Source organism: Phaenicophaeus curvirostris, chromosome 1 (genome assembly GCF_032191515.1).
Source record: "Phaenicophaeus curvirostris isolate KB17595 chromosome 1, BPBGC_Pcur_1.0, whole genome shotgun sequence".
Classification (NCBI taxonomy): domain Eukaryota; kingdom Metazoa; phylum Chordata; class Aves; order Cuculiformes; family Cuculidae; genus Phaenicophaeus; species Phaenicophaeus curvirostris.
This window is the reverse complement of record NC_091392.1, coordinates 126,792,506-126,819,255: the sequence shown is the minus strand read 5'-3', so window position 1 is coordinate 126,819,255 and position 26,750 is coordinate 126,792,506. Positions and strand designations below refer to the sequence as shown.

Sequence of the window (26,750 nt, the reverse complement as noted above, 5' to 3'; positions counted from 1 at the left end):
AAAATACTTGGTTCCAAAATTGTTCCTAAAAATTAAGACTATTCAGTTTAGAAATAAAATGTACCGTGTGGTGTTATCAGCATAACCACAGCAACTCCAAGCCTAATAAGTCACTGAAGGCTTTGTACCTGCAGAAGTGTAGGAGAACATGGAAGACCTGATCGCTTCTGACCATAAGGAAGATGCTTTTGCTTTCCATGCTCAGAGCACAGGGAAGTCTCTTACTGATGGAAGGCTTACAACTTCTTTTGTCTCTGTAGACTGTATCACTGACAGTCACATTCAACAAAAAATTGTTGTGTTCTGCATGCAAGTCCACACAATCTTCATACATGGGCAAAATGTTAGTGTTTTTAACTTAACTACTTGGGTACCCAATTACTTGAAAGAAAAGGTCTTTCTTTACTAAAAGTGAAAATTAATAGAGAGTAAAAACTAGATGATTTAAAAATTGTTAGTTTTGGGATAATATAGCAAAACTTGTATATACAGAAGATTGTAACAAATTTTGCTGCTCTTGCGTGAAAACATCCTTATGTTTGCTATCGCTTCATTTAATTTTCATTACTACACTATAGATAACTGGAATCGTCAATGATTCTGTTAATATCTCCAAAGGAGAAATAAGTAGTTCTATCAAGGTAAGATGAGTTGCAAAGAGCAGAATTAAAAAATACGGTACATATAATTTATCTTATTATACAAACTTACTCCTGATGTTCTCTTTACATGAGCTCTATTTATTTATTTCTTCTTTTTCCATAATTCATAGTGTCTTAAATTAACAACCATGCATATTTATAATGGTTGTTAATCATTTTTCAATCCCTGTTTGGACCATTATTCAGTTTTGTTGGCATTTACCCGTCAATTTACTCTCAGTTATAGGTACTTAACAAGGACAACAGATACATGTCATTGTCTTTCTGAAAAAGAAACTAAGAAGTGCACTTCATAGAATCTAAGTAGCATGAATAATATCTTTTAGTTACAATCGTTGGAACACAAAACTACTTTCAGAAAGGCTGTGTTTATTTTAATGAGCTCTACAGCAGTCAACAAATATGTGCTGAAAGCAGACACAAGTGATGATCAAAGTATGCTAGCATACTTCTGTTGAAGAAAAGGTTTTATTTCATTACAACACTAAAAAATTAGCCCTTGAGTATATTGAGAATAGAAGGAAACTGCTCATTAGACATTTGGTGTATTTAATTTTCTTTCCAACTGTAAATATGTATGCCTGTAGACTATATCGAAAAAGTAACATTTGTGGGTTGTGAACAGCAGTGAAAGGGAGATTTGCAGTGAACTGAGGCAAATATAAGCAACACATTCATGAGGTGTATGCTTGAATAGATGTATTGGATAATTAACTACAGTTGATATTATCTCTGTAAATTTATACCCATGCTCCTTCTAAGTCATTTGCGCTTCTGCTGCAGTTCTCTAGTAAAAGTCAAGAGGCTTCTTTAGAAAGCTGCTTCATTACATATTACAGGAAGAAGATATAATCTAAACCAGAATTTTAAAATTATGTGTGAATTAGCATCCATTGAGAAAACCACAGATGAGAGCTCATATTAGCCAATAAGTATCATCTTTATAGAAAGCAGCATGCAGATATTGATTCTGACAGCTTGCTGATGCTGTAAGTTGTAAAGGAGAACTCTTTTCTTGCCAGGATCCAGGGAAGTGCTGGCAAATAGCACATGGTGCTGTAGCTGGTGGAGGATGAGGGGACTGCACATAGGGGCACTTTCTCTTCCCTTAAGAACTAGACTAATTGGAAGGTTATTGATGAAGTAGTTTCAAGTGCGCCATTAGTTTCTAGGAGGTTAATGAACATAACAGATTTGGACTGAACACTTTCTGAGCCCTGTTATTAAGTTAGCTTTTAGAGTTCTTAAGTGAGCCCTAATTTTCAATTTTCCAAATTTACTAATGACCAGTGTTCTCTTTTATTTAATTATGGTCACAGGTGAGATGATCATAGAATTATAGAATCATAGAATGGTTTGGGTTGGAAGGGATCTTTAAGATCATCTAATTCCAACCCCCTGCCATGGGCAGGGGCACCTCCCACTACACAAGGCTGCTCAAGGCCCCATCCAACCTGGCCTTGAACTCTTCCAGGAAAGGGGCACCCACAACTTCCCTGGGCAACCTGTGCCAGTGCCTCACCACCCTCATCATGAAAAATTTCCTCCTAATATCGAGTCTAAATCTTCCCCTCTCCAATTTATAGTCATTCCCCCTAGTCCTATCACTACAAGCCTTTGTAAAAAGTCCCTCCCCAGCTTTTTTGTAGGCCCCCTTCAGGTACTGGAAGGTTGCTAGAAGGTCTCCTCGGAGCCTTGTCTTCTCCAGGCTGAACAACCCCAACTCTCTCAGCCTGTCCTCATATGGGAAATGCTTCAGCCCTCTGATCATCTTCATGACCCTCCTCTGGACCCATTAAAACAGTTCCATGTCCTTCTTATGTTGGGCTTCCAGAAATGGACACAGTACTTCAGGTGAGGTCTCACAAGAGAGGAATAGAGGGGCAGAATCACCTCCCTCTATCTGCTGGCCACGTTTCTTTTGATGCAGCCCAGGATATGGTTGGCCTTCTGGACTGCAAGCACTCATTGCTGGCTCATGCCAAGCTTCTTATCAACCAGCAACGCAAGTCCTTCTCTACAGGTCTTCTCTCAATCACATCAACCCTCATCCTGTATTGAAAACATGAATTGCCCCAAACAAGGTGTAGGACCTTGCACTTGGCCTTGTTGTACCTCATGAGGTTTTCACAAGCCCACTTTGCCAGCTTGTCAAGGTCCCTCTGGTTGGCATCCTGTCCCTCAGGGGTCTCAACCTCACTACTCAGCTTGGTGTCATCTGCAAACATGCTGAGGGTGATCATCAGGTCAATATAGCATCCCCTTAGTTGGGGGTGTCTATTAACCGGATTAAAAAAATATCTTCAGTGCATTGTAGGAGTCTTCTGGATTGCCTACAGCTTGCTGTGCTACATTTCCATCATATGTCAGAGTGGTTGAAGTCCTCAAGTAGGATGAGAGTTTGTGAGTGTGAAGCCTCCTGTAGCTGAAGGAAGAAGAAGCTCTCCTTGATCAAGTGACCTGGAGTCTACTCTACCAGAAAGGTTCCTTTTTCTCCCCGTGTCATTTATTCTCACCTACAAGCTTTCAACTTATTTATGGCTACTCTTCAAAGACAGCTCTTCACACCCTATCCATTTCTTGATATAGAGGGTAACACCTCCACCCCTCCTTCCCGGTCTATCCTTTCTAAACAGCCTGTAGCCATCAATAGCCATGCTCCAATCATGGGATTTGTCTCACAGAGTTTCAGTAATGGCAAGCAGATTATAGTTTTCTAGCAGCATGGTAGCTTCCAGCTCCTCTTGTTTGTTGCCCAGGCTTCTTGCATTTGTATAGAGTCACTTCAGCTGGGCTGTTGGCTGCATTGCCTTCTTAGGGGACAACCCCTTATTTCCCTTAAGGTATTCTACTAAAAAATCCTTCCTGGCACCTGCTACCTCAGGAACCTCCCGCTCATCTCTGCAGGCCTTCAACTGTGTTGCAGCATCCCAGGCATGCCCTGGGGCAGCAGGTGGAGGGCCCTTACCATGATCCTTACATCCATTCTTTAATTCTTCTTCCAAAAATTCTCATCCATAAATATATATAAAAATATAAATTATTCTGCTTATTCTGTGTTCCTTTTTTTTTCCCCTCTCTGGGGAATCTAATACTTTTTTTGTTTACCTAATAAAGATTAAAGTTTATTGTAAAAACAGGTGTTTTCACAGTGTTCCTAGTCCCTTAGCACAGAGTATTCCTTGACACCTCACAAACAATCTCACGTTTCTCCTCATGTTGCCCCATTGAGGTTGGGAAATGCTGATTTCTCTCTTTCTCATGAGCAGCAAAGAGCTTCTTGTCAGGGGAAGCAGAAACTGAGCCAAGAATTGACCCAGAAGCTGCTGAGCTTTCTACTTTAAGACCATCACTTATCTGTTAATGAATTTATTTACTACTCCTTGGAAAGTTAAGCTTTGTATTCCTGTACAAACATAAGAGTTACTGTGCCTTACACAATTTATACTTTCTATCCTCTTTGTCCACGGGATAGAACTTAAAATTAAGGATTCAGGTTCATGTTATGACAGAGAGTTTGATCCTAATCAGCTCATATAGGTGCTCAAAGCTGTCTGGGATTCACTACAGCATCTGATATGTTTCCTCACGTCCAATGTATCTGAGACAGAACTAGCAGGAGACCCTTGCTCATTGAGATTGGCAGCTACAGCCCAAGCAGGTCATGCAAAGCCATCTCAAGAGGCACTAGGAGTAGATTCAGATGTCCAAACTGAAGTCTGTGAAACCATTTTAAACAAATATATCTTTCCCTTCGTGCTATTTTTAGGCCAATAACCAACAACTTAGTCATCTTCAGTCATCATATTTCCTTATGTGAATTTAATAGCTTTTGTTTACTGGCTAGCAGTTAATCTGCTTATATCTTTCCCCTTTAAAACTCTGTCTGATTTCATTCAATGACAATTGAAAAACAAGTTATAGCTTTTAAACACATCCAAGGATTGCCAGTACAACAGTCAGCAGAGTACCCTGTGTATCACACAGTTTAGCACAGCTGTTTCCATGTCCATAATTTATATACTGGATTCACTAGCCTGTCAGAAGTTGGTTTAACTAAACCAAATAATTATTGGAAATTGTAAATGTGCTAACTCGGAATAAGGCTTCACTAGATCTTGTCTAGATCTGTTAAAAATGTCATGCAATATAACTGTATAATGTAACTCAACTATAGAGTTTGAATTCATATTTATATTTCAACTCCAAATTTCCTCATGATTTGATGAGCCCTCTCATATGTTTTTAGTTTACTTCATCTATTATTAGCCTGCCTTGTTTCAGTGAACCATCAAATGAAATGCGATTGCTTGTGTCTCCTTGGTGAAGTAACAATATTACTCCGAGTGTCAGAGCATTCACTTGCAAAATGTGTATAATAACACCATGAAGGTATTAGCTGGTAAATGGATTCACTAATGACAGTAAAGCCTCTGTAAAACTGGAAAAAAAAAGTTTAAAATTTGAAATACATTCTAAGCAGCTTTATAGCACCTTACTGTGGAGAGAGGCTGAAAATTATTTACCAGAAAAATTAAGCTAGAAACCTTCAAGAAAGTTAAAAGCAGGTAAAGAGTGCTGTCAGAGCTTCAAGATCAGCATAAATTTGGAGTAAAATATTTGAAATAAGCCAGATCTAATCCACTGCTTGAAATGCCCAAGCATTCCAGAGCAGCAGGGTGAGTAAGTGGATAGTTCAGCAGAGTCACTGTTCAAGGATCGAGACACAGGATTTTGAAAAACCAAAGTTCACCTGGAGGTGTGAAAAAAACATTTTTGCAAGTGTAGCACCAACAGAAGAAAGTCTAGGGAAAATGTAGTCCCACTGCTGACCGGGGTCAGGAGACCTGATGACAAATGACAGGGGAAAAGCCAAGGTACTGAGCGCCTTCATTGCCTCAGTCTTTACTGGTATGACTTTCGGGAATCCCAGGCCCTTGAGAGCAGGAGGGGAAGTCTGGAACAAGGAGCTATACCCTCTGTGGAGGAAAAGGTTAGGGAATATTTAATCAGACTGGGCAGGCACAAATCCATGGGCTCTGACAGGGTGTACCTATGAGTGCTGAAGGAGCTCGCTTATGTCATGATGAGGCCACTCTTTGTTATCTTTGTAAGGCTGTGGGGATTAGGTGAGGTTTCTGAGAACTGGAAGAAGGCAGATGTCATTCTTGTCTTCAAGAAGGAAGAGCCAGGGAACTACCAGCTGGTCCCCGTGTACATGATGGAGTAAATCCTAGAAACGGTTTTCTTGATCAGCCTTCTACAAGGAGATGACTAGCTCTGTGAATGAAGGGAGAGCCGTGAATGACCTTAGCAAGACTTTCAGCACTCTCTCCCATAACATTCTGAAATACAAGTGTCTGAAAAATGGATAAGTGGACAAGTGGATAGTCAGGTGGACTGAAAACTGGTTGAACTGCTGGGCTTAAAGGACTGCGTTCAGAACTGCTGGGCTCACTCTAAAGTGTGATCAAAGACACAAATTCCATCTGGGGGATGATCTAGCCTGGATATCCCTCTTGGCCATCTGTATGATGCATGGATACAAGATACCAGTGCTGTTCTGTGACAGATTGAACTCAGATGTCTCCAGACTTCCAGTGCTCTTGTGGCATGTGACACCAGTGTCCATCTCAGAATGATGCTGCAGTCCTATGACATTGCTCCATAGGTAAATAAGTTGTGAGAAGGTAGACAAGGCAGCTTCTTCAAGTCCAGGTCCTATATACGGCAGATAGATCTGTGGGGAGTCTGTAATAAGACAACACAGTGCTCTCCATGTGCTGTTGGTGAGCAATGGCCTAGAGTGTAAGCTCTGAGCCTGTACTAGCAATAAAGTGTATATAGAGAGAGGCTTTCAGCCCATATCCCTCTTCTGGAGCTGTGTAGAGGGAGTAAACATGAATAGATACACTACAGGCTATAATTTATGGTGAAGAGTTAGCTTAAAGTACTTTCCCATTGCCTATATCTATTCCCTAAGATACGAAACTGAAGTCTGGCTGACTTGCCTCTCTTGATCAGTGATTTGCTCACCTGAAATCCAGTGACATATATATAATCCCATTAGTATTTATTGCTTCTCAGCCTGCTAGGAACTCTCTGAGTTTTGTCTTTAATTTTTTTAGCTACAATATGCCAAGCAAGAAAGAGACAGATTTCACAAGGGAACGGCCTATACTGGGGGATTCAAAACAGCACAAAATAGGAAACTGTCAGGTGATCTATCTCCTGTTAAAATTTCAAGGAGATTTTAGTTCTAGGACACTGTTATCATCATTCGCTCCAAGGATGATCTGGTTGATGCTTGCCTGAGGGAGATATTGCATACAGAGGGATGCTCTGTGTTGCTAATTCTAAATCTGCTCCTTCGTAGTGTTGCAGTAAGGGGCCAAACACCCACACTCATTTAGTGCTACTAATCTCTTCAGAACAAGACAACTTTGCTTTACTATCTAGCCTAGAATGAAAAAGAAAAGAAACAAAAAAATCCTGTTGTGGGTAATACATTTCAGCTCCCTGAGTCTTCCTTAAATGTGTCTTACCTTCTAGTGGCTTCTGACTCTGCTTTGGCTGGAAAATACTTCTTAAGCTTCCTTCAGTATATTCAAATTACAAAGCTGCCCAGAAGAAGAAACCACTCTTTTAGCAAGCTGTCTGCTCAGGCACATCTTACCTAAAATGGATCCTGACTTTGAGGAAAATAGTTATCAACCTACTGTATGGACTCAGGATTGGAGCTTTTTCCCATGTGTTCACGTAACTTGTTCAGTGAAAACCTTGTCTTATGGCTTAACTCATATCTCACTGTGTTTCAGCAGTGTCCTATGAAGACACTTCAGATTTTCTTTCTTAGATGGATGAACCTGAGTGAAAGCTTGCAACTAGTTCACTGTAAATAATATTTGTTACCTCTGCCTGGCACACAGATAAATGCAAATTCACTACACAAGTCTATACATGGACAAAATAATTGCAGCTTCTTACAAGATCTTGGTAGCCACTTGGTGCAGTGACAGGAACACAGGGCTTTGTGACCCCTAAATGTGATTTGGAGGGGTGACTGAGCTACCTTGGTTCATACCATCTTCAGCTAGGCTCATTTTTTCATTCTGGCCACAGTTCATGTCATCTGCTATTGGGAAGAGAGGAAGATGCAGGGTTTCTGGACATCAGAAAAAATTTTTTTTACAGAAAGGATCATTGGGCACTGGAACAGGCTGCCCAGGGAGGTGGTTGAGTCACCATCCCTGGAGGGGTTTAAAAGATGAGTGGATGAGGTGCTGAGAGGCATGTGGTTGATGGGAATGGTTGAACTCAGTGTTCCTGTGGGTCTTTTCGAACCTAGTGTTTCTGTGATTCTGTTAGTGGGCCATAATGATTCCTTCACCAAATGGTCTCTTTGATATGTCCAAAAACCTTTCCTGAGGTTCAGTATTTGGAAAGAACCAGGCAATGTAGTTCAGACTAGATTTCCAGCTCTTAACAGCAGCTCTTAAATTAGTATAATAACAAGCAGTTTTTATCAGTTTTTGTGGTTGTAACATTAGTGTAAGGTGTTTAAAAACATACATAATAAATACAAAACAGTCTTCTGTGCGTGCTGGGAGACAAAGAGTGTATGATCAGGAAAACTTTGTCTATGACATTGGCACAATTTTATATTGTACTACTGGAAAAGCAAGTGATTGATAGCATGCTTGAAACAACAAAGCAGCATCTGCAGAAGTAAGAGAAAAAACACTCAGAAAATTAGTTTGAAAACCACACTTTGCCTAAGGTAGGAGCAGCAGCAAAAAGCAGATGAGTGAGCCAGGAGGACATGTTTCTTGCCACATCAATTGACATGAATCACGTGCACCTTATCATCTTTGCAAGCTCCTCTAGCAAAACCTACTGAAACTAAAAAAAGTTATAAATTTCAAATGCATGAGCCTTGTGACTGTTACTTAGCTGTGTTGAACTAGGGGTCTCACTCTTACTGTTTTTGCTACTGCAGGATTCCCAGCAGGAGAACTGCAAAAGCCTTTCTTTTGGGGAACAGAATATCCTAGGTAAGCACTGCACCTGGAAATGAGGAATAACAGGGAAATGTGCTGGAAATACACATGGACAGAGAAGAGGTCCTGGAGAAGAAGGCTACTCTGCTGAGGAAGACCAACAAGTAGCACACAGGAATACTGTGTCGTCCTTCTGTAGGGAAAGCTTAGCCCTTGGATTGTGCGTTTTTCCTAACTGTGTCCAGCTTTTACTATTGAAAAACCAGACTTTGAAAACTGCTGCTTTATGCAATAACTTTTCTTACCCTTGGGAGCTGTATGTTTTGCAGTTGTCCCAAACCAATGACTAATTTCTCACTGGAGTTGCTAATTAGGTGCACCTGGGTGGAAGGGTTTCAGTGCTACGGCGTGCAGATGCAGCAGAGTGCACATGGCAGGTATTAAAAGGAACTGTAAATCAGATAACTAACACTTCCTGAACAGAAGCGAATACCCTGAGAAGCCGTTTATTATCAGTTTATTGTTCACTTTGTGCTAATATCTAAGATTAACTGTGGGCTTTCTCCTGTGCTTGTGGAGGTGCATGAGAATATCTCCGTGTGCATAAGTGATTGCCTGAGCAGGTGGAGAAGAGTAATTATAGGTCACACTTATTTAATTTTTAAAAAATCACTGCTTTCGTGCAGTTCAATAACTTTCTGTTTTAGAGCGGGATAAGACAGTGTGAAGATTCTGACAGCAGTTTCTGGAAGTTCTTTTGCAGTTACATAAAGCCAGTTACTGATGAAACGTTTACTTGATAGATCTCTGTTAAAAAAAATCAAACTTTTGAAACATTTTGGGTTTGCTGTCTTCCAAACTGGATGTGTCCTTGTAAACAGGAAATTTGGCAATATTTGTAGAGAGATAAATTCAATTTAGGAACAAATGGGTTTACATTCAAAGAGAATTCTTATAAGGCAGGTGACTCTGTAAGTGGTAATTGGGGATAGAAGAAAATCCTTTCTTGTTAAGGTGAACTTATTTTTTGCTGTGGTTATTGTGGACCTGTTTCCATCCTTCCTTTCTGAATAGATTTCTCTGTACCCTGACCTTCTGCCGTAGTGACAAAATTGTGTTTTTTCAAAGAATTATACTTTACTCATTTCTCTTCTTTAAAGGTTACCTTTGCTTAAATTGGTTTTGCTTGAGTACATATCAAAATGAAATTTAGTAAACAAATGTAGCTGTTTTATAACAGACAACAGATTGTTTTTGTCCTTGAAATAGTCTGGATCTGTTTTCTGTCTGCTTAAAAGAAACAGTACATGGCACGGGAACAGAAAAATCATCAAAAAGTCATCAGCACTTGCTGGAAAACTGATTTTGGAAATATTTAGCATTTACTGCTGTTTTAGTGTCCAGTTTCAGCATAACTATTATAAAACAGCTGCATCTTTTTGCATAAGAGGAAGCTAAGTTATCACTTGACATCTCGGTATGTGAAATTATCTTTCAAAAGCTATCATTCATAGTTATGAGTCTCTGGTGCCAGATATATTGTAATAGAGACTTCAAACTACCTGAGTTGGTAGCTTCCTTACAGTGCTCTGAGCTTCTCCAGTCCCATTTCCCTTCTAATATGGTCCCTGTTGAATTGCACCTAATCTTCTCGATCTCTGTCCAGCTGTGCCCCAGGAGTGAAGAGCAAAAACAGAGCTGGGAGCATTTTTTTGGAAGTATGTTGTTGAGCTGGACAAAATGCTGAAGAGTCTTCACAGAAGCCAAAGCCAAAATTTAACCCATAATTCACTCCATCTTTTGGAGCCAGGGAAAGCCCTAGGACTGACTGGGCACCGGTCTGTTCTTTGTCTCTGCCACTTGTGGTCACTGAGAACCTTAGAAGAAAATAAGTAATTTAGTAATAGAGCTTATTGGTCCTTCTTACCCATTGCAAGGTTTTATGCCATTACTCTTATACTTCTCGTACTGTAACAGATCCTGTATGTGGAAAACAAGTCTAATACAGTACATTTGGTATGGATAATTATCACTGTGTGCTACACAAGATTAAAAATTTGTCACACAAAAGGATGATATTTCCATTGCTGAAATGTATAATTTTAACCAGAAATTTTTAGTCAAGATTTGGAATAACACTCTGGAAAAAAAAAAACCAAACCAAAAAACAGTAGGGAAGATTTTATCACATGCAAATTACCTTTCAGGAAAGAAAAAAACAAAGTGAAGGACTGTCATGGGAGCAGGGGGAATGAAATGATGTAATACATTTTTGGCATGACTGAGATGAGCAATTAGTGTGCTATGGATCATTTGGTCCAGTAATAACATGTTACTCAAAACCTTCTGTCTTTCTCCCATTTCAATACAATGTCTTAGAAATACCATAAGCTATTTCGAAGTATGGCATCTCAATAACTGAACTAATTAAAATCACATGACAACTTAACAAACGAAAGATGCATTTACTAGACCAGTTTTGCATCATGATATCTACTGCATTTGATACAAAAAAAATGCCCTGGACCTTTCCCTCTTTCATGCCTGTTTCCCCCAGTTTTATTTGGGTATAACAAAGAAAATACAATTAATTGTCAATTAGGAATACAAGATATGTCTTTCTATTCTTTTTCTGCAGTGCACTAGATCTGACTGTAGGTCATGTCCTTTTTCTGAGCAGGTGCAAGGAAATTGTATGACTTCTGTTTCTTAAAACTGAAGTGAGATCTGTTTAATGCTTTACAAACTGGAGTCAGTCATTTCCAGGTCTCTTTGTTGCATGCCAGTGAAAAATGGTTGGAGTTGGCATTACAGAAGATATTGCAGCCTTTGATCCATTTATTTTTCATGACAATCGTAAAAGAATTATTTCACCTATAACTTTGTCCTGTTCTCAGTTAGAATATCCACAACAGAGTCAGCTGAAGGAGACATTCTGGAGCTCATATGATGCTAAAGAATTTGATTAGAAGAGGAAACCATTGCAATGCTTTTTAATGTTTTCTATTAAAGGTTACTTTTAAACAATTAAGAGTTTAACATTCAGACTTTTGACAACTTTAAGTCAAAATTAAGCAGGTGTGGCTGTTAGACCTATTATCCCCTAGTTTAACTAAATAAATGATGGTATTTCCCGAGTGTAACTGTCCTTTAATATTCATGAGCCTGGGCTTTCTAAGGAAACTCTTTCTTTCTGTTACAGGTCATTAAGCTACGGTGCTATAGGAGTAATTGTTGGCCATGAGTTTACTCATGGATTTGATAGCAATGGTAAGTGTCAATATGTTGCTAACTTCTTTTTTTTTTACATACTTGACAAATTATCTGACTTCTATACGCTTTAGGGTTTTATTGTTTTGTTTTTTAACAATGGTGAATTTTGTGAAAGAATTGTAATTTAAAAAATTTATTTATGCATAGTTCTTCTTGTCTGAACTAGATTTTGTTTGGTAAGGAATGCCGAAAGTTTGATGCTTTCTGTTTATTTTGAATGGGAACTAAATCAGCAACAGATTCTGAAAGTCCTGGCTGGGAAGAGAGAGAAGGGCAAAAGGAAAATTTCTGAATTAAAAAAATTACTTCCAGGGAAACTCTACATTTCAGTTTTCACTTTTTTTTTTTGAAAGATAGTTACATAAAGTATTAAAATACAACCATGGAACAAAAGTGGAACAGAACATGTATTACAAAATATTAAAAAAAGAAAAAAGAGAGCGAGAAAGAAGTGATCTGAAAATGTGAAACCAACTGTCCTGAAAAACTGGATAGAGTGGGGCATTACTAATATCTAAATTTTTCTTTCTCATGAAAATACTTTTTAAAATCAGGCTCCTGAGAGGGAGACGTGTGAGGAAGAAATGCAAGCCCCCTCCTTCAGGGAGAAATTGTGAGTGTCTGACAGACATTCCACTGTGACTCGCTGTCTAGAGAAGCCTCTTTCCTCTGAAAATACATGGAGTTTAAGGAAAAGCAGGCTTCTAACTGGCTGGCTAACTAAAGTTAGGTTGCTTATGTTGTGTTTCTTTGAATACCCTTTAAAAAATAAAAGGCAAACCTTGTATCTATTAGCACTACTCTGAAACATTTTGTGTCAGTAAACACTCCACAATGGAGAAATGTTTCTTCACAAACTCCCATCTCATTTTCAGGAGAGTATGTAATCTCCATCGTATATCCAGCCACTCAGAGAGGATTTTATTTGATTCCCTAAGTGAATCACTACGTCTTTTCCAGGCTCTTACCTTCAAAATATAGTGATAAACACAACTCTAGGGAATTTGTCATCTTGAACATGACAACATGCAGTGAAAAAAATAGGAAATAAGAAGATTAAAGAAAACATCTGTAATACTTGGTATCATCTCTATTGGTTGCTCCCTACCTCTCCTTCCTGTAGTTCTAGTATGTCTTGTGCTGGAAACATTATGGAGATTAGGTAGTCTACTACAACTGAGATGAAGCAGTGACTTACGGCTGAATCTTCCACAAGCCATTGCTGTAATCATCAGCCTGGGAATGTATATATTCTCCTTGCTTCCATGAATAGGATCCAAATGTTCTGGGTTTGCTCCAAAAAAAAAATGGAAACTTCAGAAGTTTCCATGAAATGGATATATTTTCCTGGTCAAGCAAAAAATTAATTAATAATGAATTAGTTATCATCAGGTTTGCAGAGTCAAAGACATATGGGCTGAGGATGAAAAATATAATGATACTTACAAGAAATCTCATGTGCCTCTTACAATGGGTAATTATAAAATGTACAATAGAACCCATGAGTCTTTGCAATTTTTTTTCTGAAAATGGAAATTATGACAATAAATAGAATGCCACCTTTTCACCGCTGACTTGAGTGGGGTCAAGATATTGCTCACTAATCTCACACGTTTTGCACGCACATTTGCATGAGTGCATTCACTTCTATTTTCCGTGCAGGTGATCCCAAACCTGGAAAAGTATGGGGTTTTCTCCTACAAAAACGTTTGTTTTCTTTCCTTTTTAAGGTCGAAAATATGACAAAAATGGAAATTTAGACCCCTGGTGGACAAATGACTCTGAAGAGAAATTTAAAGAGAAGACTAAATGCATGATTAATCAATACAACAATTACTACTGGAAAAGAGCTGGCTTACACGTATGTAAAACACCAGTGATTGAAAATGGTGGTGCATTAGGAGTTCTGGGGCTTTTTTGAAAGTTATCTTTTTATAAATTCCAAGATATTGAGATATTAGGCTACCAACTTAATTTCTCACAACAAATCACTTTTTGAAGTGAATAATTGTGATAAAAATTGTCTGTCAGATTTGATTAGGCCAGTCAAATACCACAACCCTCACCCTGATGACAGGGTTAAACCACTTCTCCCCATCACATAATTTTGGAATCACAGGAAGAGGATGAAGCCACTCAGTTGGGCTGGCCTAATTGCTGTGAGCATGTTAAATGTCTTTGGAAAATGACGTCTGTAATGAAAACTGAGCAGTCACTCTTTTTGAAGAGAAAAATATAACAGCATGTCTTATAGATTCCTTTAGCAATCCTACCTGTTATTTATTACAGCTATAAAATGAATGCATAAACTCTACTTTATTTCAGATTCAGCTCTTGCTATTTTTTCTGTCTGCATGTAGAACCAATTTGTATCTCAAATGAAGGGAGTATGATAGCAGTAGCTCATAAAAAAGGATTGAGAAAGAAAGTGTGAGAAATGATTTCTGTTTCATTGTCTATCAGAGCTGTGAGTGTCCCTGAAAATATGGGTGTTATATGTGTCCAAAATTAAGGATAAATAGGATAAATCCCAGACCTTCAGAAATTAATAGCTAAAATTCAAGTAATGTTGTCTGGGACACAATTTTAATATGAATTTTCAGGATAAAACACATACACCACAGCTTATTCAATTCTACGACCTCTACTTACATTTTAAAATCAGAAATGCAATTATTCCTTTGCCTTTTGAGAATAGGGAGGTCACATTGAATGCTTAGTAATATTTTTAACACTTCCCCTGGCTGTTTGTGTTAGTCTCAGAGATTACAAAGCCATACTGCAGTCCAATCTGAAGGCCAGCTACTCTGACTTAAGTACTTCATATAAACTTATTTACAAATAAATACCTCTCAGGCTCATTCTTGAATATCTGTAGGATAAAAATTGTCAACACTGAAATGCCACTTAAACAATGTCATTCAAACCTTCCCGAAGGATGTGACTGAGAGTTTCCCATGCTTCTGCCATTGACTTGGCCATTCCCTTTACCTTCTATGGTATCTCTTCATATGGAGTAAATCTGAATTTCCTCTCCAGTGTAGCTACTGCCTTTGAAGTCCATAAATGGGCTTATTAGAGAGATCCTGTTACCAACAGCCTTGTCATCCGCAAGGCTTTACCCTCCTATGTCCATGGGATAACCTAAAGCATTTTTTAGATTATAGAAGAATCTTCATATTATTATGCCATATTTTCTACCTTCTGTATAAAGAACTATACATGCAAAGCACGCCAAGAGGTTTTTGGGGTTTTTTTGTCTGTTATTTACATCAATATTCTGTGGGTTTTACACCCCACATGGATATTTTTCATGGATCAAGAAACTTATTTACTTCTTTCTTTCCATCACAATAAAAATGTCTCCAGAAAAGAAGCATAATGAAAGAAAAAGCGGATACAGAAATAGCTTCAAGACTGCAGTAATCACATAAAGTCATCTGATCAAATAAAGTGCTTATTGTCATCCCTGAGACCTGTCATGAACTGTCTGTACAGAGCAGTTTCAGATACCTGACCCATTGCTGCCTGAGATCAGCAGAAAGACTTCTTCCACTTATTAAAATGACCTATGTCACATCTGCCACTGCTAGGTTATGCTCTTCTTATGCTCTGAATCAGTCAAGTTCACAAGCCCACTACAAGAAAACTGTATGAGTATGTAGGCCAAAAAAAAGGCAATTGGTGTGTCTGCACGTTCCCTGGTGTCATAGAATCATAGAATCATAGAATCACCAGGATGGAAGAGACCCACCAGATCATCGAGTCCAACCATTCCTATCAAACACTAAACCATTCCCCTTAGCACCTCATCCACCCGTGCCTTAAACACCTCCAGGGAAGGTGAATCAACCACCTCCCTGGGCAGCCTGTTCCAGTTCTCAATGACCCTTTCTGTGAAGAATTTTTTCCTAATGTCCAGCCTAAATCTCCCCTGGCGGAGCTTGAGGCCATTCCCTCTTGTCCTGGCCCTGTCACCTGGGAGAAGAGGCCAGCACCCTCCTCTCTACAACCTCCTTTCAAGTAGTTATAGAGAGCAATGAGGTCTCCCCTCAGCCTCCTCTTCTCCAGGCTAAACAACCCCAGCTCTCCCAACACTTTTTCTCTTAATGATCTCTCTCCCACCTCCATCTACAGCCTCCTGAGGGGAAGGAGGGCTGGCAAGAAAAGTGTACACCTTACTGCACCCTTGGGTGTAAGTGTGGACCCAAGGCATCAAGCAAGATGCCTTGACTCCAATCTCTGGGTGCTCATCTGCACTCAGTGGCACCGCTGTGCACACGTACCTCCATATCCCATAGGTCCTTTTACCTCTTCTCCTCTGTTTTCCTCTCTTTTACCATCCTGAATCCAAAGAGAGTCCTGATACCACTATCCCTGTACTAATCCCTGCGGCATGAAAAAGCCTCTCATTGGAGGATCTGCAGGCCAGCACTGACCTTCAGAGCTCTGCTCAAAACTGTGCCCACATATCTTGCTTATTCAAGGCATAGTAGAGTGTAAAGCTGCTTAATTACAAAGAGAGTTTGGTAACTCTAAGACCTAAGACCTTAGTAGGCTGGGAGATCAAAGATAATACTTCACTTGCAGAAATGAGGATTTCTTCATAATGATATTGCCCTTGGTAATACCAGGAGACTGGCTGTTTCACAAAGTTTATGTAGTGCTGCTTTGCGCAATATATTCTCATTGCTATGGCTCCTGCTCTTGGAATCAATACTAGGGAAAAGCAATGTGAATCTCCTTGGCAGATATTTTTAGTGCACTGAATATACTATCAATTTAAATTCTGTCTCTGACAGTTATTTTTAATTATGCTGTATTATATTATGACTTAAAAGTTAGTATCCCAGTGGTGTAGTAAGTTATGTTGAGAAACAAATATAACCTTTTATCTAAAGTTTAAGAAAGGGACCACTGAATCTCACATGTAACCAGATAAAAACAATCTTCATGGGAAAATTATTGATGCTTAGATCGAAGATCAGAGACTAGATTCTCGAGTGCATTTTATCTATTACACTTTGTGCTAGAGAGATCTAGGACCAGAACCAGGATAACTCACCATGGTGAATTGTTTACTGATAGTTTTCACAGTGAAACCCAATTCTCTTGACCAGAGATATATGATGTCTGAGGCAGTTCTCACCTTGTTTTATTTTTCCTCCTGTTTCTTCAAATTGATTAAGAAGGAAGTTCAGGAATGGGTCAAATGATGTTTCATTTTGCCAGGTGAAAGGCAAGAGGACTTTGGCAGAAAACATTGCAGATAATGGAGGTTTGCGAGAGGCTTTCAGGGTAAGTAGATGAAAAACATCTGAAACATAGTATTGTTTGAAAAAAAAAAAGATAAAAGGAAATCTGTAGTTAGGCTTCTTGTTGTTGAAAGGCACTTAGTATCTCTTTCTTATTAGGCATACAGGAGATGGATTACAGAAAAGAGGGCAGGAGAAGAGGAGCCTTTACTGCCAGGCCTTGAGTTCACACACAACCAGCTTTTCTTTCTGAGTTATGCTCATGTGAGTAGTACAAATGCGATTTGAGTATCCGTCTATTAGCATGCACAGTGTGCAGTGCAGAGATGAGACTGCTTTATTTAAACAATCTACATGAGCCAAACCAGGACTTCTCAAGGTATAAGCAGAGCCTTTTCCCAGGACTGTTATTTCTTTTCTATTTTTCTCTTTGTCCTCATCTATCCATGCCAGAACTACTGAAATTATTCTTGGTTTTGCACAGTATTGCACCTTGCTTTCGTTTTATGGCTTCCCTCCGATACAATGACCTTCTTGCATGTATTGACTCCTTAAGCACCTTCCAGTTTAGCTTCTGGTCTTGCAATATGCAGCTGTTTCTGACTGCTTCCACCACAGGCTCCTGTTGCAAATTTAGCACCACCACTCATTACTGTGCATGTTGTTCAAGGAAAATAAGAAGCAGTGAAGATAATCTCAGTTTATTTTTTTCCAATGTTTGCTTTACACTACATAAGCTGTATGATAACTTTAATAGGAATTATGAGTGTTTTAGGAAAATCAGTAGAATAAGGGAGAGAATCACTTGTCCAGTGAACCCTCTGAGGGGAGATGCATGGACCTTAAGAGCAGTGTATATCAGATGCCCTTGAGCTTAGCATCATTACATGTACCTTTTATACAAATTACCTAGTTCTGAGACCAAGAAATATGCTTGCTATTAAGGCATGAGTTGCTGCAGCACAAGCTGAAATACTAGCTACCATTACAGAGAGCTTCAAAAAAAGAATTAGTAAAGTGGCTATTATTAGGTGGTGGGAATGAATGGATGGAGAATAAGAGTGGATGGAGAATAAGAGTGGATGGAGAATAAGAGACTAGATCCATTGAGGGATATGAAAACCAAGAGAATTTACTAACAGAAAACTGCAAGCTAGCAAAGGTGAAACAAAGGAGTTTGTGGTGTCTTTCCATTTTGTGCATTCTTTAAGTAATAGCCATCTTAAGAACAGTGACTTAACATTCTGCTTTACTTACAAAGTCATCCCAGTTAACATACTTATTTCTGCTTTTTATCTTTTATTAGGTGAGATGCAACTCCTTTAGACCAGAGTCTGCAAGAGAACAAATATATGTTGGAGCTCACAGCCCTCCTCAGTTCAGGTAGTGCAAATAATGTGTTTGCTTGGTACACGTACAGAATCAACTACAGTAGTGCACAAGTGTAGAAATTTAGCACGTTAAGAGGGGTTTAAGAGCAAACACAAAATTGGACGGTGCTCTTGGCTTAGATTGAAAAAGAACTGTTTTTATTAACTTTTGCTATTAAAAATACTCTTCTGATAAGGTGAGGGACTTCCATGTACCTTCAAAAGCAGTTGAACCAGAACACACTCTGACCCCTGTGATGTCCTTTAATCATGGTCTGAGTATCTAAAATATCTCTCCTATCACTTTCTTTTTCTCCTATACAGTTCTAATTTAGAAAACAGTGTGTATTAGGAGGGTCCTTGATTTAATCTGCCTGAGTTCATTAAAAGCTTTGAAGTGAATACCTTGAATTGTATTGATAATGCAAAGTAAAAAATGCCCTGTAAGTTCAGTTTAAAATTAAACTCTTCAGTTGCCTTTCAAAAGGCACTTTTGTTGAAGGAGCTGTGGTAGTCCAGCCATAATAGACTGTCTGTATCATTGCCCAGAAAGTCTCCCACAGGCTCCCCTAACCACAGGCACCCATGGACTCAAAGAATGAGAAGCTGGAAAAGGGGGAAAGTTTAAAGACTACAGAAGAAGTAGGAAGCCACAGTTTATGGCTCTGCTTCTCCACAGAGTTTGTGTGACCAAGAGCGAGTTGTTTCTGTTGGGAGTTATGTCAATTGCATTTACTTAACTAAGAATTGTGTGTTTGTCCTCAGTCAAGCACTACATTACCCCTGTATTTTCTGGTACACTAGATTAGTTGTCTTCTGGAGATTCCTACTGCTTTCTGCTGACTAAAGATGGAGATGGGATCCCACCTTTTCAATAGCTAAATTTAGGTGATGTGAGCCCCCTTTACCTCAGTTCTCTCTTGGGAAAGTAAAAATAACAACATGATCTTCACAAAGGAGCTGTAAAGTTGCTTCACAGGCCCTATGACATATTCCCTGCTCATAGCCACACCAAAGCTGAAGATATAAACGCAGCATGCATAACACTCCTGGGTTTGCATATTAACCAGAATGTATGAAGAAATAATATAGCTGAAAACATGATAACACAAATCAAATATAAGCCAGCACTGCAGTTATATGTGCTTGGTCTTGGTAGACTTCTATACTCTGCATTGAAAGCTATACAACTGTACCTTTTTCAATACCTATTACACCTGCTAGCTTGGGTAAAACTAGTGCAGTATGCCAATCTACATGCCTTTTAGCAATTGATAATACATTATGGTAATAAAGACAGGAGTATCATGCTGATCTTCGGCCTAAAGAGTGATGTTTTTAATACTTCCTACTCTTGTTAAGATTTTTGTAAAATAATCATTCCTTGCCTTTTAAAGTCCTCAGATTTATTTACCTATGTGTATATTGACATGTTTTGAATCATTACATATCTACATTCCCATCAGACGCTGCAAACCACGAAATATAGAAGGAAGTCTGAGGACAGAGCATTCATGAGGGAAACTCATGAAGAAATCAGGCTAAGAAAGAAAATTCCAGAAAAGATCACATGAATTTGAGGTCTAGAAAATATGGACAAACCTTTTCCTTTGTTTTTGTATGGATACTTAAAACAGGCTTCTGTTTCAGACCTGAAATGAAACTGTGGTGCTTGCCTCTTCTTGCAAATTGTATCAACTGAGCTAAAAAATGATATTGCCTGTTTCCCCTAACTTTGTTTCTTTTATGTCCCAAGACTATTATGAGTATAACAGCAGTAAAACTAGCTACAAATTTGACAGCTCTTGCTATCCAAAAAGCCCAAACAGCACCTTTAAAAGTAATTATAAAAAGTAACTATAAAAATGATAGAAATGAGCAACCCACAACCTGGGCGTAGGTGTGTATATCTGAGCTAATCCCTCCAGGTTATTTACACAGTCAAAAAAGAACAGGAATTTTGAAAGTGTATATCCTTCCCTAAATAATAAATTCAGATTACTTAGACTTTGCAAGTATGTCTTCCTATTGACTGCCAAGGGATCCCAGGGAAGGTGTCTCTACTGTAGTTCGATGAGGTGACATCCAGATGTCCCACTCTCATTCCACAGTTAACGTTCAGCAATATCAAACCATGGATAGAAAAGTCACATGCATGGACACATAATGATCTTTTGCTGGCTAGATTCTGGTTTTATTTATTCTTGATTGGCAGGTTTTCAGTATTAGTATGTGTCTTGGTTATTACTGAATGCTGATTTCAGAATGAAATCCCTGGCATGGCAGGCAGAACTCCCACCAGCTTCAGCAGCAGTTCTGCATGACCAGTTCTTGATGTTCCAGTCCCTGAACATGTATTTGCAATGTTTTCGCAGTAAAGCTGTATATCTTATTTGAAGCCTAAACTCATTTTGTAATTCTCCATACAAAACTGACCTTTAGACATTTTTCTGCCAACCGACTGCAAATTATCTTACCCACAGAAAGTCTAATCAATATAATAAGAAAGTTTTCTACCACACTGAGCTACGCTGAGAAACTGATTGTCTGCAATGGAGAAAAATGCCTTCCCACTGCATAACAAAGATCGTGGAAAGGCATATAATTAATATCTCAGTAGACACTTTTCTGCTTTTAACTCAGGATGCTGTTTTCTTTAATATCATTGCAAATTTCAGGTTAGTAAATTCCAAGATGCTTAAAAGCATAGCAAAAAAACAGCAAACAGCACAATCCCAATCTAGCAATGGTAGAATAATAATTTCTGACAGCATGAAACAATACAGACATGAAAGCAGGAGCCCAAGATGACTACATATAAAGAGTGAGCTCTTTCCCTATGCCTGAAGGTGCCAGTCTGGAATGTAGACACATAATCTAGCTTGTGTGAGGCTCTTTCAGTATCACTCCATCTGTGGTGGAAGGAAGAAGATCTTGGGAGCTACTCAGGGTAAAAGCCTCAGAAAACATATTTCTGAACTATCAGAGGAGTTGAGACACTCATGGTTGTAATGCTGAGCTGGCCAGTAAGAGAAGCTGTGCTTGACCCCCATGCAGCTTCAGGCTGCAAATTCTCAGGGAATCTGCATGTGTGTGTGTTCATGGGTGGTGAGCCATATCAAATCACGTACAGCACAACAAGCTGCCTATGCATTCCTGCCTGCTGGACTGCAGTGGTTTGGCAGCTACTGGAAGAATTTTACTGTGCAAGACTATTGCCAATCCTTTGCTGCACCTTTGCTGCCAAGGGTCAGATTAGAAAATTGTTCTAAACGACGTTGTATTCACAAACTGCAATTGTTTCTGGTTGAGTTTCTAGGAAAGTGCGATGCTCCTCAAAGCACTGAGTGTAACAAGATTATCTTCACATTAACTTTAAATGGGAGTGCTTATCCTGAGCTTTTTGGGTTTTGTGAAAGAAGGACATGGGAAACCTGAAAATTCAACCTAAATGGAACAATTCAACCTAAAGGGAACACACTGAAATACTTGCAGGTTTGTAGTGTTTAACAGAAGACAATCTGCACATTAATCACTTTTCTTCTCTCTTTGCAGAGTCATTGGTGCCATGAGCAACTTTGAAGAGTTTCGTAAAGCTTTCAATTGCCCAACAAATACAACAATGAACCGAGGGGCAGAATCATGCCGGCTGTGGTAGACATCCATTCCAGTCTTCTGTCAAAGGGATCTCCAATGTGAACTGCTGCGCCTGAACTCAAGTCCACTGTTAGAGTTTCAGAATAATGTTCCTCAATCTGTAGATGTGTTACTTCAAACGCATCTTCCTTATCCATGTTAATAACCTACGTGGATCTAATCACTCTCTATCCAGAGCCTAGAAACTTTTGAAATAGGAGAAGACGACAAATTTTCTTTAATAATTACAAAAAGGGACACCTTTTATCCATTAAACTACTTCTGTTCATCTCCAGTTGCATTACTGTTGATGGACAGCTGACATTCAATTCTAGTTCCTGATTTATAGTTGAGCAAGAGGTAAATGCTAAAATCCATTTTTAATCTGTTGCTCTTTGGGGGTTCTATGCGGAATGCTCCCCCCCAAAATTCATTCTTTCTGGATGAAGAAATTAATAAGACATGCTATAAAGCCAGCTCTGATTTGCTGTATGATACAGCATTTTCATAACTTAAACTGTCACTGCCCAGCATGACATAAATGACGTTGTAGGATGTAAAGAAATGAGACTTTATATAAATTTGGTTTAGTATGTCAGATTAGTGCCTCAGGTTTTGGAACAGTTACAAGATGAGAAAGCACCTCATGGTGTCCATCTGCTAGGACTAAACAGGAAGGATACTTGTCAGATCCTGACCTTTTCTAATTTTAGAACAGCTTACAATAAATTCAATGTGTGGTGAAAATTGGAGGCTTGCAGAGGGAATTCCCTGCACCGTGATACTCAGAAATATTATCACATTTATTCCTGTGTACATTTTGGGCAGTTTTTTTTCCAACAGGGAGATTTTTTACCTTCACCTACATTTATTTTTAAGCCTGAAACACTACTCCAGTTTTAATTGAGGGATGTCTCAGTCTTACAGAGGAATATTCATGGTGTGCATGCTTGTTCTCATGTTCTGAATAGGGCAAGGTAACTCGTGATTTCAAGGAAAGAATATCTTTTTGAAAAACAGAGTACCAGCAGCGTTTGCCTTGTCTGGATAAAAAGAGCAATTCAGGAGCAGAGGACTTTTAAATACAGTATACACAAAAGCCAGTTAAATTTTTCATTTGATTTCTAAGAATATTCATTAAAAATATTTTATTGCAGCAGCAAAATCTTTAACACATAACTAGTACTTAAGGGGGAAAAATCAAAACAAGCTTTCCTTCATCAACAAATAGATACATTTAACTGGTCTCTATTTATACCTTATGCATAAATTCATCTTTACGTGGTGGAATTGTTCCAAATGGAGAGTTTGTTTAGACTGACTTAATTACTGCAAATCTATATGCTTCTGTGTGTATATACTTCTATAGATAGATGCAAAAATATATAAGTTCTTCTATTTACTTAAATGTTATTTTATGGTATTGAAATTTTAGTAAGATGAACTTTTTTTCCAAGGATTGGTCAAATGTTTTCCAATAGTCAAGGCAGAGAAAGGTTCAACTGAAGCTAAGCTTTTGCAGTTGGGTTAGTTTCATATGTTTCTTTGTAAAGAAGGGAGACATCATGGAAACATAATTTGTGGAGGGAGACAGGACCTGAAGCTACCTTCCAGAGACCAGGAAGCTGAGTCTCCTGAACTCAAGATACTGTTGATGCTTCCTAGAAACAAAAGACCAAGTATTTCTTTTTCAAGTTTTCCCTGAAAAAGTCAAAGTTTTCTTAAGAGGAAGAACACTTAATGCTTTTCACAAAGCACTCTGTTCATGAGTTCCATAGATTACAGCTTGTCACTGTAATTGCCACTACTAATTTTTTTTCCTGGAGATATTTTTCACATTAAGTGTTGATATTGCTGTTTTCATAGAGGCTTTCCTCAAACAAGCAGGTATGGATCTTGAGGAAAGTGATACTGTTTGCCTACTAATGGGAAAGTTCCTTACAAAATCAAGTATTTTACTAAGTTCATTCCTGTGCTTATATGAACACTGACATGACTTGGTGTTGGCTGCTTTGGATCAACAGCACTAAGTTCAGGGCTGTCAGCCTGACCCCATTAAAGGTAGTACCAATACGGTCCTTGTCCTCAGAAAAGTCAGGACAACAACCCAAACACTTATCTCAGATTTCTAAATTACTGGACTAGCCAAAGCTGGTTTCACAACAGTCTGTTCTGAATTATCTAATTTTATCTCTCTGGTCAGAGATGTATTTGCAAGAGCTTGTCTCTCATTGTTATTTTCCAGATTCTGTCATTTTGTTGTTCATGGGGTTGTTTCTCTGTACTGGATAGCGATTCCTTCTCAAATGTCTTATATTCACTGCCTTAAATGTCACTCTTACTGCTCCTTGCTAGGCTCAGGTCTTTCATGACTAATGCCAAGGATGTTTGAATTGTGGTATGCATATTCCCAGTGGCACAGGAATCACGGCAAAACTGTCTCATCCCTGCTAAAGCAAGCACCCATCTCCTAGAGCAGGCAGAGTGCTGGGTCCTGGACTGAGGATATATTGGTGAGCTGGAGGGTCTGGAGACAATGCACTAGGAGGGAGGAAGATATTGGCTGAGTGGCACATTCATTGGCAGCATTCAAGTTTGGGAAATCCTTGCTGTTGGTTTAGGCTTTCAGTGCCTTGGGCTTAGGCCTTAGATGGCCAAATTTTGGACTCCGAATTTACCAGTTGAGAGGGGGCGTACCCTCCTGTGTTGATATCAGGTTCACTTATTGTATCTATGCAAACAGGTCTTTCATAATGTATATTAATCTTCTAGATCTTTTAAATTAGTATTTCTTTAATTGTCAGTAATTATGTCAACAGTCTTCTTCCTTTAAGCATATTGTGAAATGTTTCTTCTTGTTGGTTCAATAACCTTCTTTTCCAGCAATCAAGAAGGGAAGGATGACATATGAAAAAAAACATTTTTACCTGTGAATATCTGAACAGCTATTTTTCTACTGTGTAGACATAATGAAAAAATTTCTACTCCTGTCCTACATCCCCTTCCTTTGGTCCTGGAAATATGTAAACTTTTTTGTCTTCTCTTTTATTTTCTGTTCTGTTTTGTTCCATTCTAAACCTTCTTTTTTTCCGGCCCATCTTCAAAAATGCTAAACCACCTTATACACTGTGAGTATTTCTGCAGATCATATGCTGAAAGAGTTAGCTCTACACACGAGTAGTTGTCTGAAAAGGCAGCTGTGCTATTCATCTGTGTAAACTGCTTAGGTATGTAAATGATGTCCAAGCTGGGTCTTGCTGCTGGAAGACCCTAAAAAAACCCAGTTGCATTATAAATCTTAGCCTCATGCCTTGTGCAGAGGGATTTCAGCATTCTTTAGGTAGGAAGCCTATCATGACACTAAATGTTTGAATTATTTGTAAGATAATTGAGTGGGTTTATGTGTATCACTTTTCATTTAGTATTTTTCAACAAATAACATGCTTAGAAGTGTATCTCACAGCAGACTTTTATATACATATATATGTGTGTGTGTATATATATATATGTATATATCTCCAAAGAAATATTAAAAGTCTGACAGCATAAGAGGCAAAACTATAATGAGTTAAAAGGTGGTTTGTGTTTATATCTTTTTAATCTGGGGTTTTATTTTGCTAGTCAGTCTATTGCACATTTTAATTTTTCTCATTGCATAATACGTCGATTGACTGTTTGGAAAACATTGTGTTAGCCAATAAAAGCTAAAGTAATGAAGAATTTTCCTATGTTGCAGTATGGCAAAAGTTGCTTGGCCTGTCACTGTTAAACTCCGCAATGTTACTTCTGTAGAATATCACCTTTATATAATGCAATAAAGAGTACAGCATCATGGCCCCAGTTTCTCAAGGCTACCATTACTGTTTTGCAGCCTTAGAAGGACCTCCTCTTTTAGAGATGTCTAGCCATCTTCAGCCAGAGTTCAGCCAGAACCACTTGCCCCCACTAGTCTGCTGGAAGCAATTAAAATTAACATAGGACAGGTTACTGTGGCCGATGCCTGGAGGCTGGAGAAACTGCAGAAGGGCAGGTGGCTGAGCTGTCCCAACCAAAGTCATGAGAGCATAAGACAGAGTCGCAGAAGATCCACCTCTGCTTGTCAGACTCACACTTCTCCTTTTGCCCCAGTCCACCCCTGTCTCAGCCCACCCTTTGTAGCCTCATCTGCATTTCAAATGCTTCCAGAAGTGACTTTAATAGGATAACCATAGTGCCATGCCCGAGTTTGAATGGCAGCTCAACGACATCTCTTCCGAGCCAGCACAAAGGAGTAAGGTATGACTGCAGTTAGCTTATCTTGCTGTTGTTCCTCACTGTGTACTTCATGGGCCCAACTGAGCATTTACTCAAAGGCTGTTCTGGCGCAGGGACTGTGCCAAGGCCTCACGCATTACCAGCTTGGCTTTTCTGGGCTAAGTGCCCTATTTTTTTGGGCTCTGACCAGTCTCCTGACACTGCTTGGGCACCCATAAGCAGCAGTGCTGGCCCACTCCAAGGCAGCATAAAGACTGTGAGCAGCAAGGAGCATTTGTACCTGGTGGAGACTATGGCTGA

The 26,750-nt window shown here is 39.0% G+C and overlaps 1 protein-coding gene across 1 annotated transcript in view; it reads left to right on the top strand.

The window, feature by feature from the left end:
- Positions 1-22,444, top strand: part of PHEX (phosphate regulating endopeptidase X-linked) — a 99,820-nt gene extending 77,376 nt beyond the window's left edge. The window contains exons 16-22 of the mRNA XM_069874069.1: positions 8,662-8,716; positions 11,865-11,932; positions 13,666-13,796; positions 17,168-17,233; positions 17,350-17,454; positions 18,497-18,573; positions 22,116-22,444. Of these exons, the coding sequence (XP_069730170.1) occupies positions 8,662-8,716; positions 11,865-11,932; positions 13,666-13,796; positions 17,168-17,233; positions 17,350-17,454; positions 18,497-18,573; positions 22,116-22,218 (605 nt within the window). The 3' untranslated portion in view covers positions 22,219-22,444. The remainder of the gene's footprint in view (positions 1-8,661; positions 8,717-11,864; positions 11,933-13,665; positions 13,797-17,167; positions 17,234-17,349; positions 17,455-18,496; positions 18,574-22,115) is intronic.
- The last annotated feature ends 4,306 nt before the right edge of the window (positions 22,445-26,750 follow it).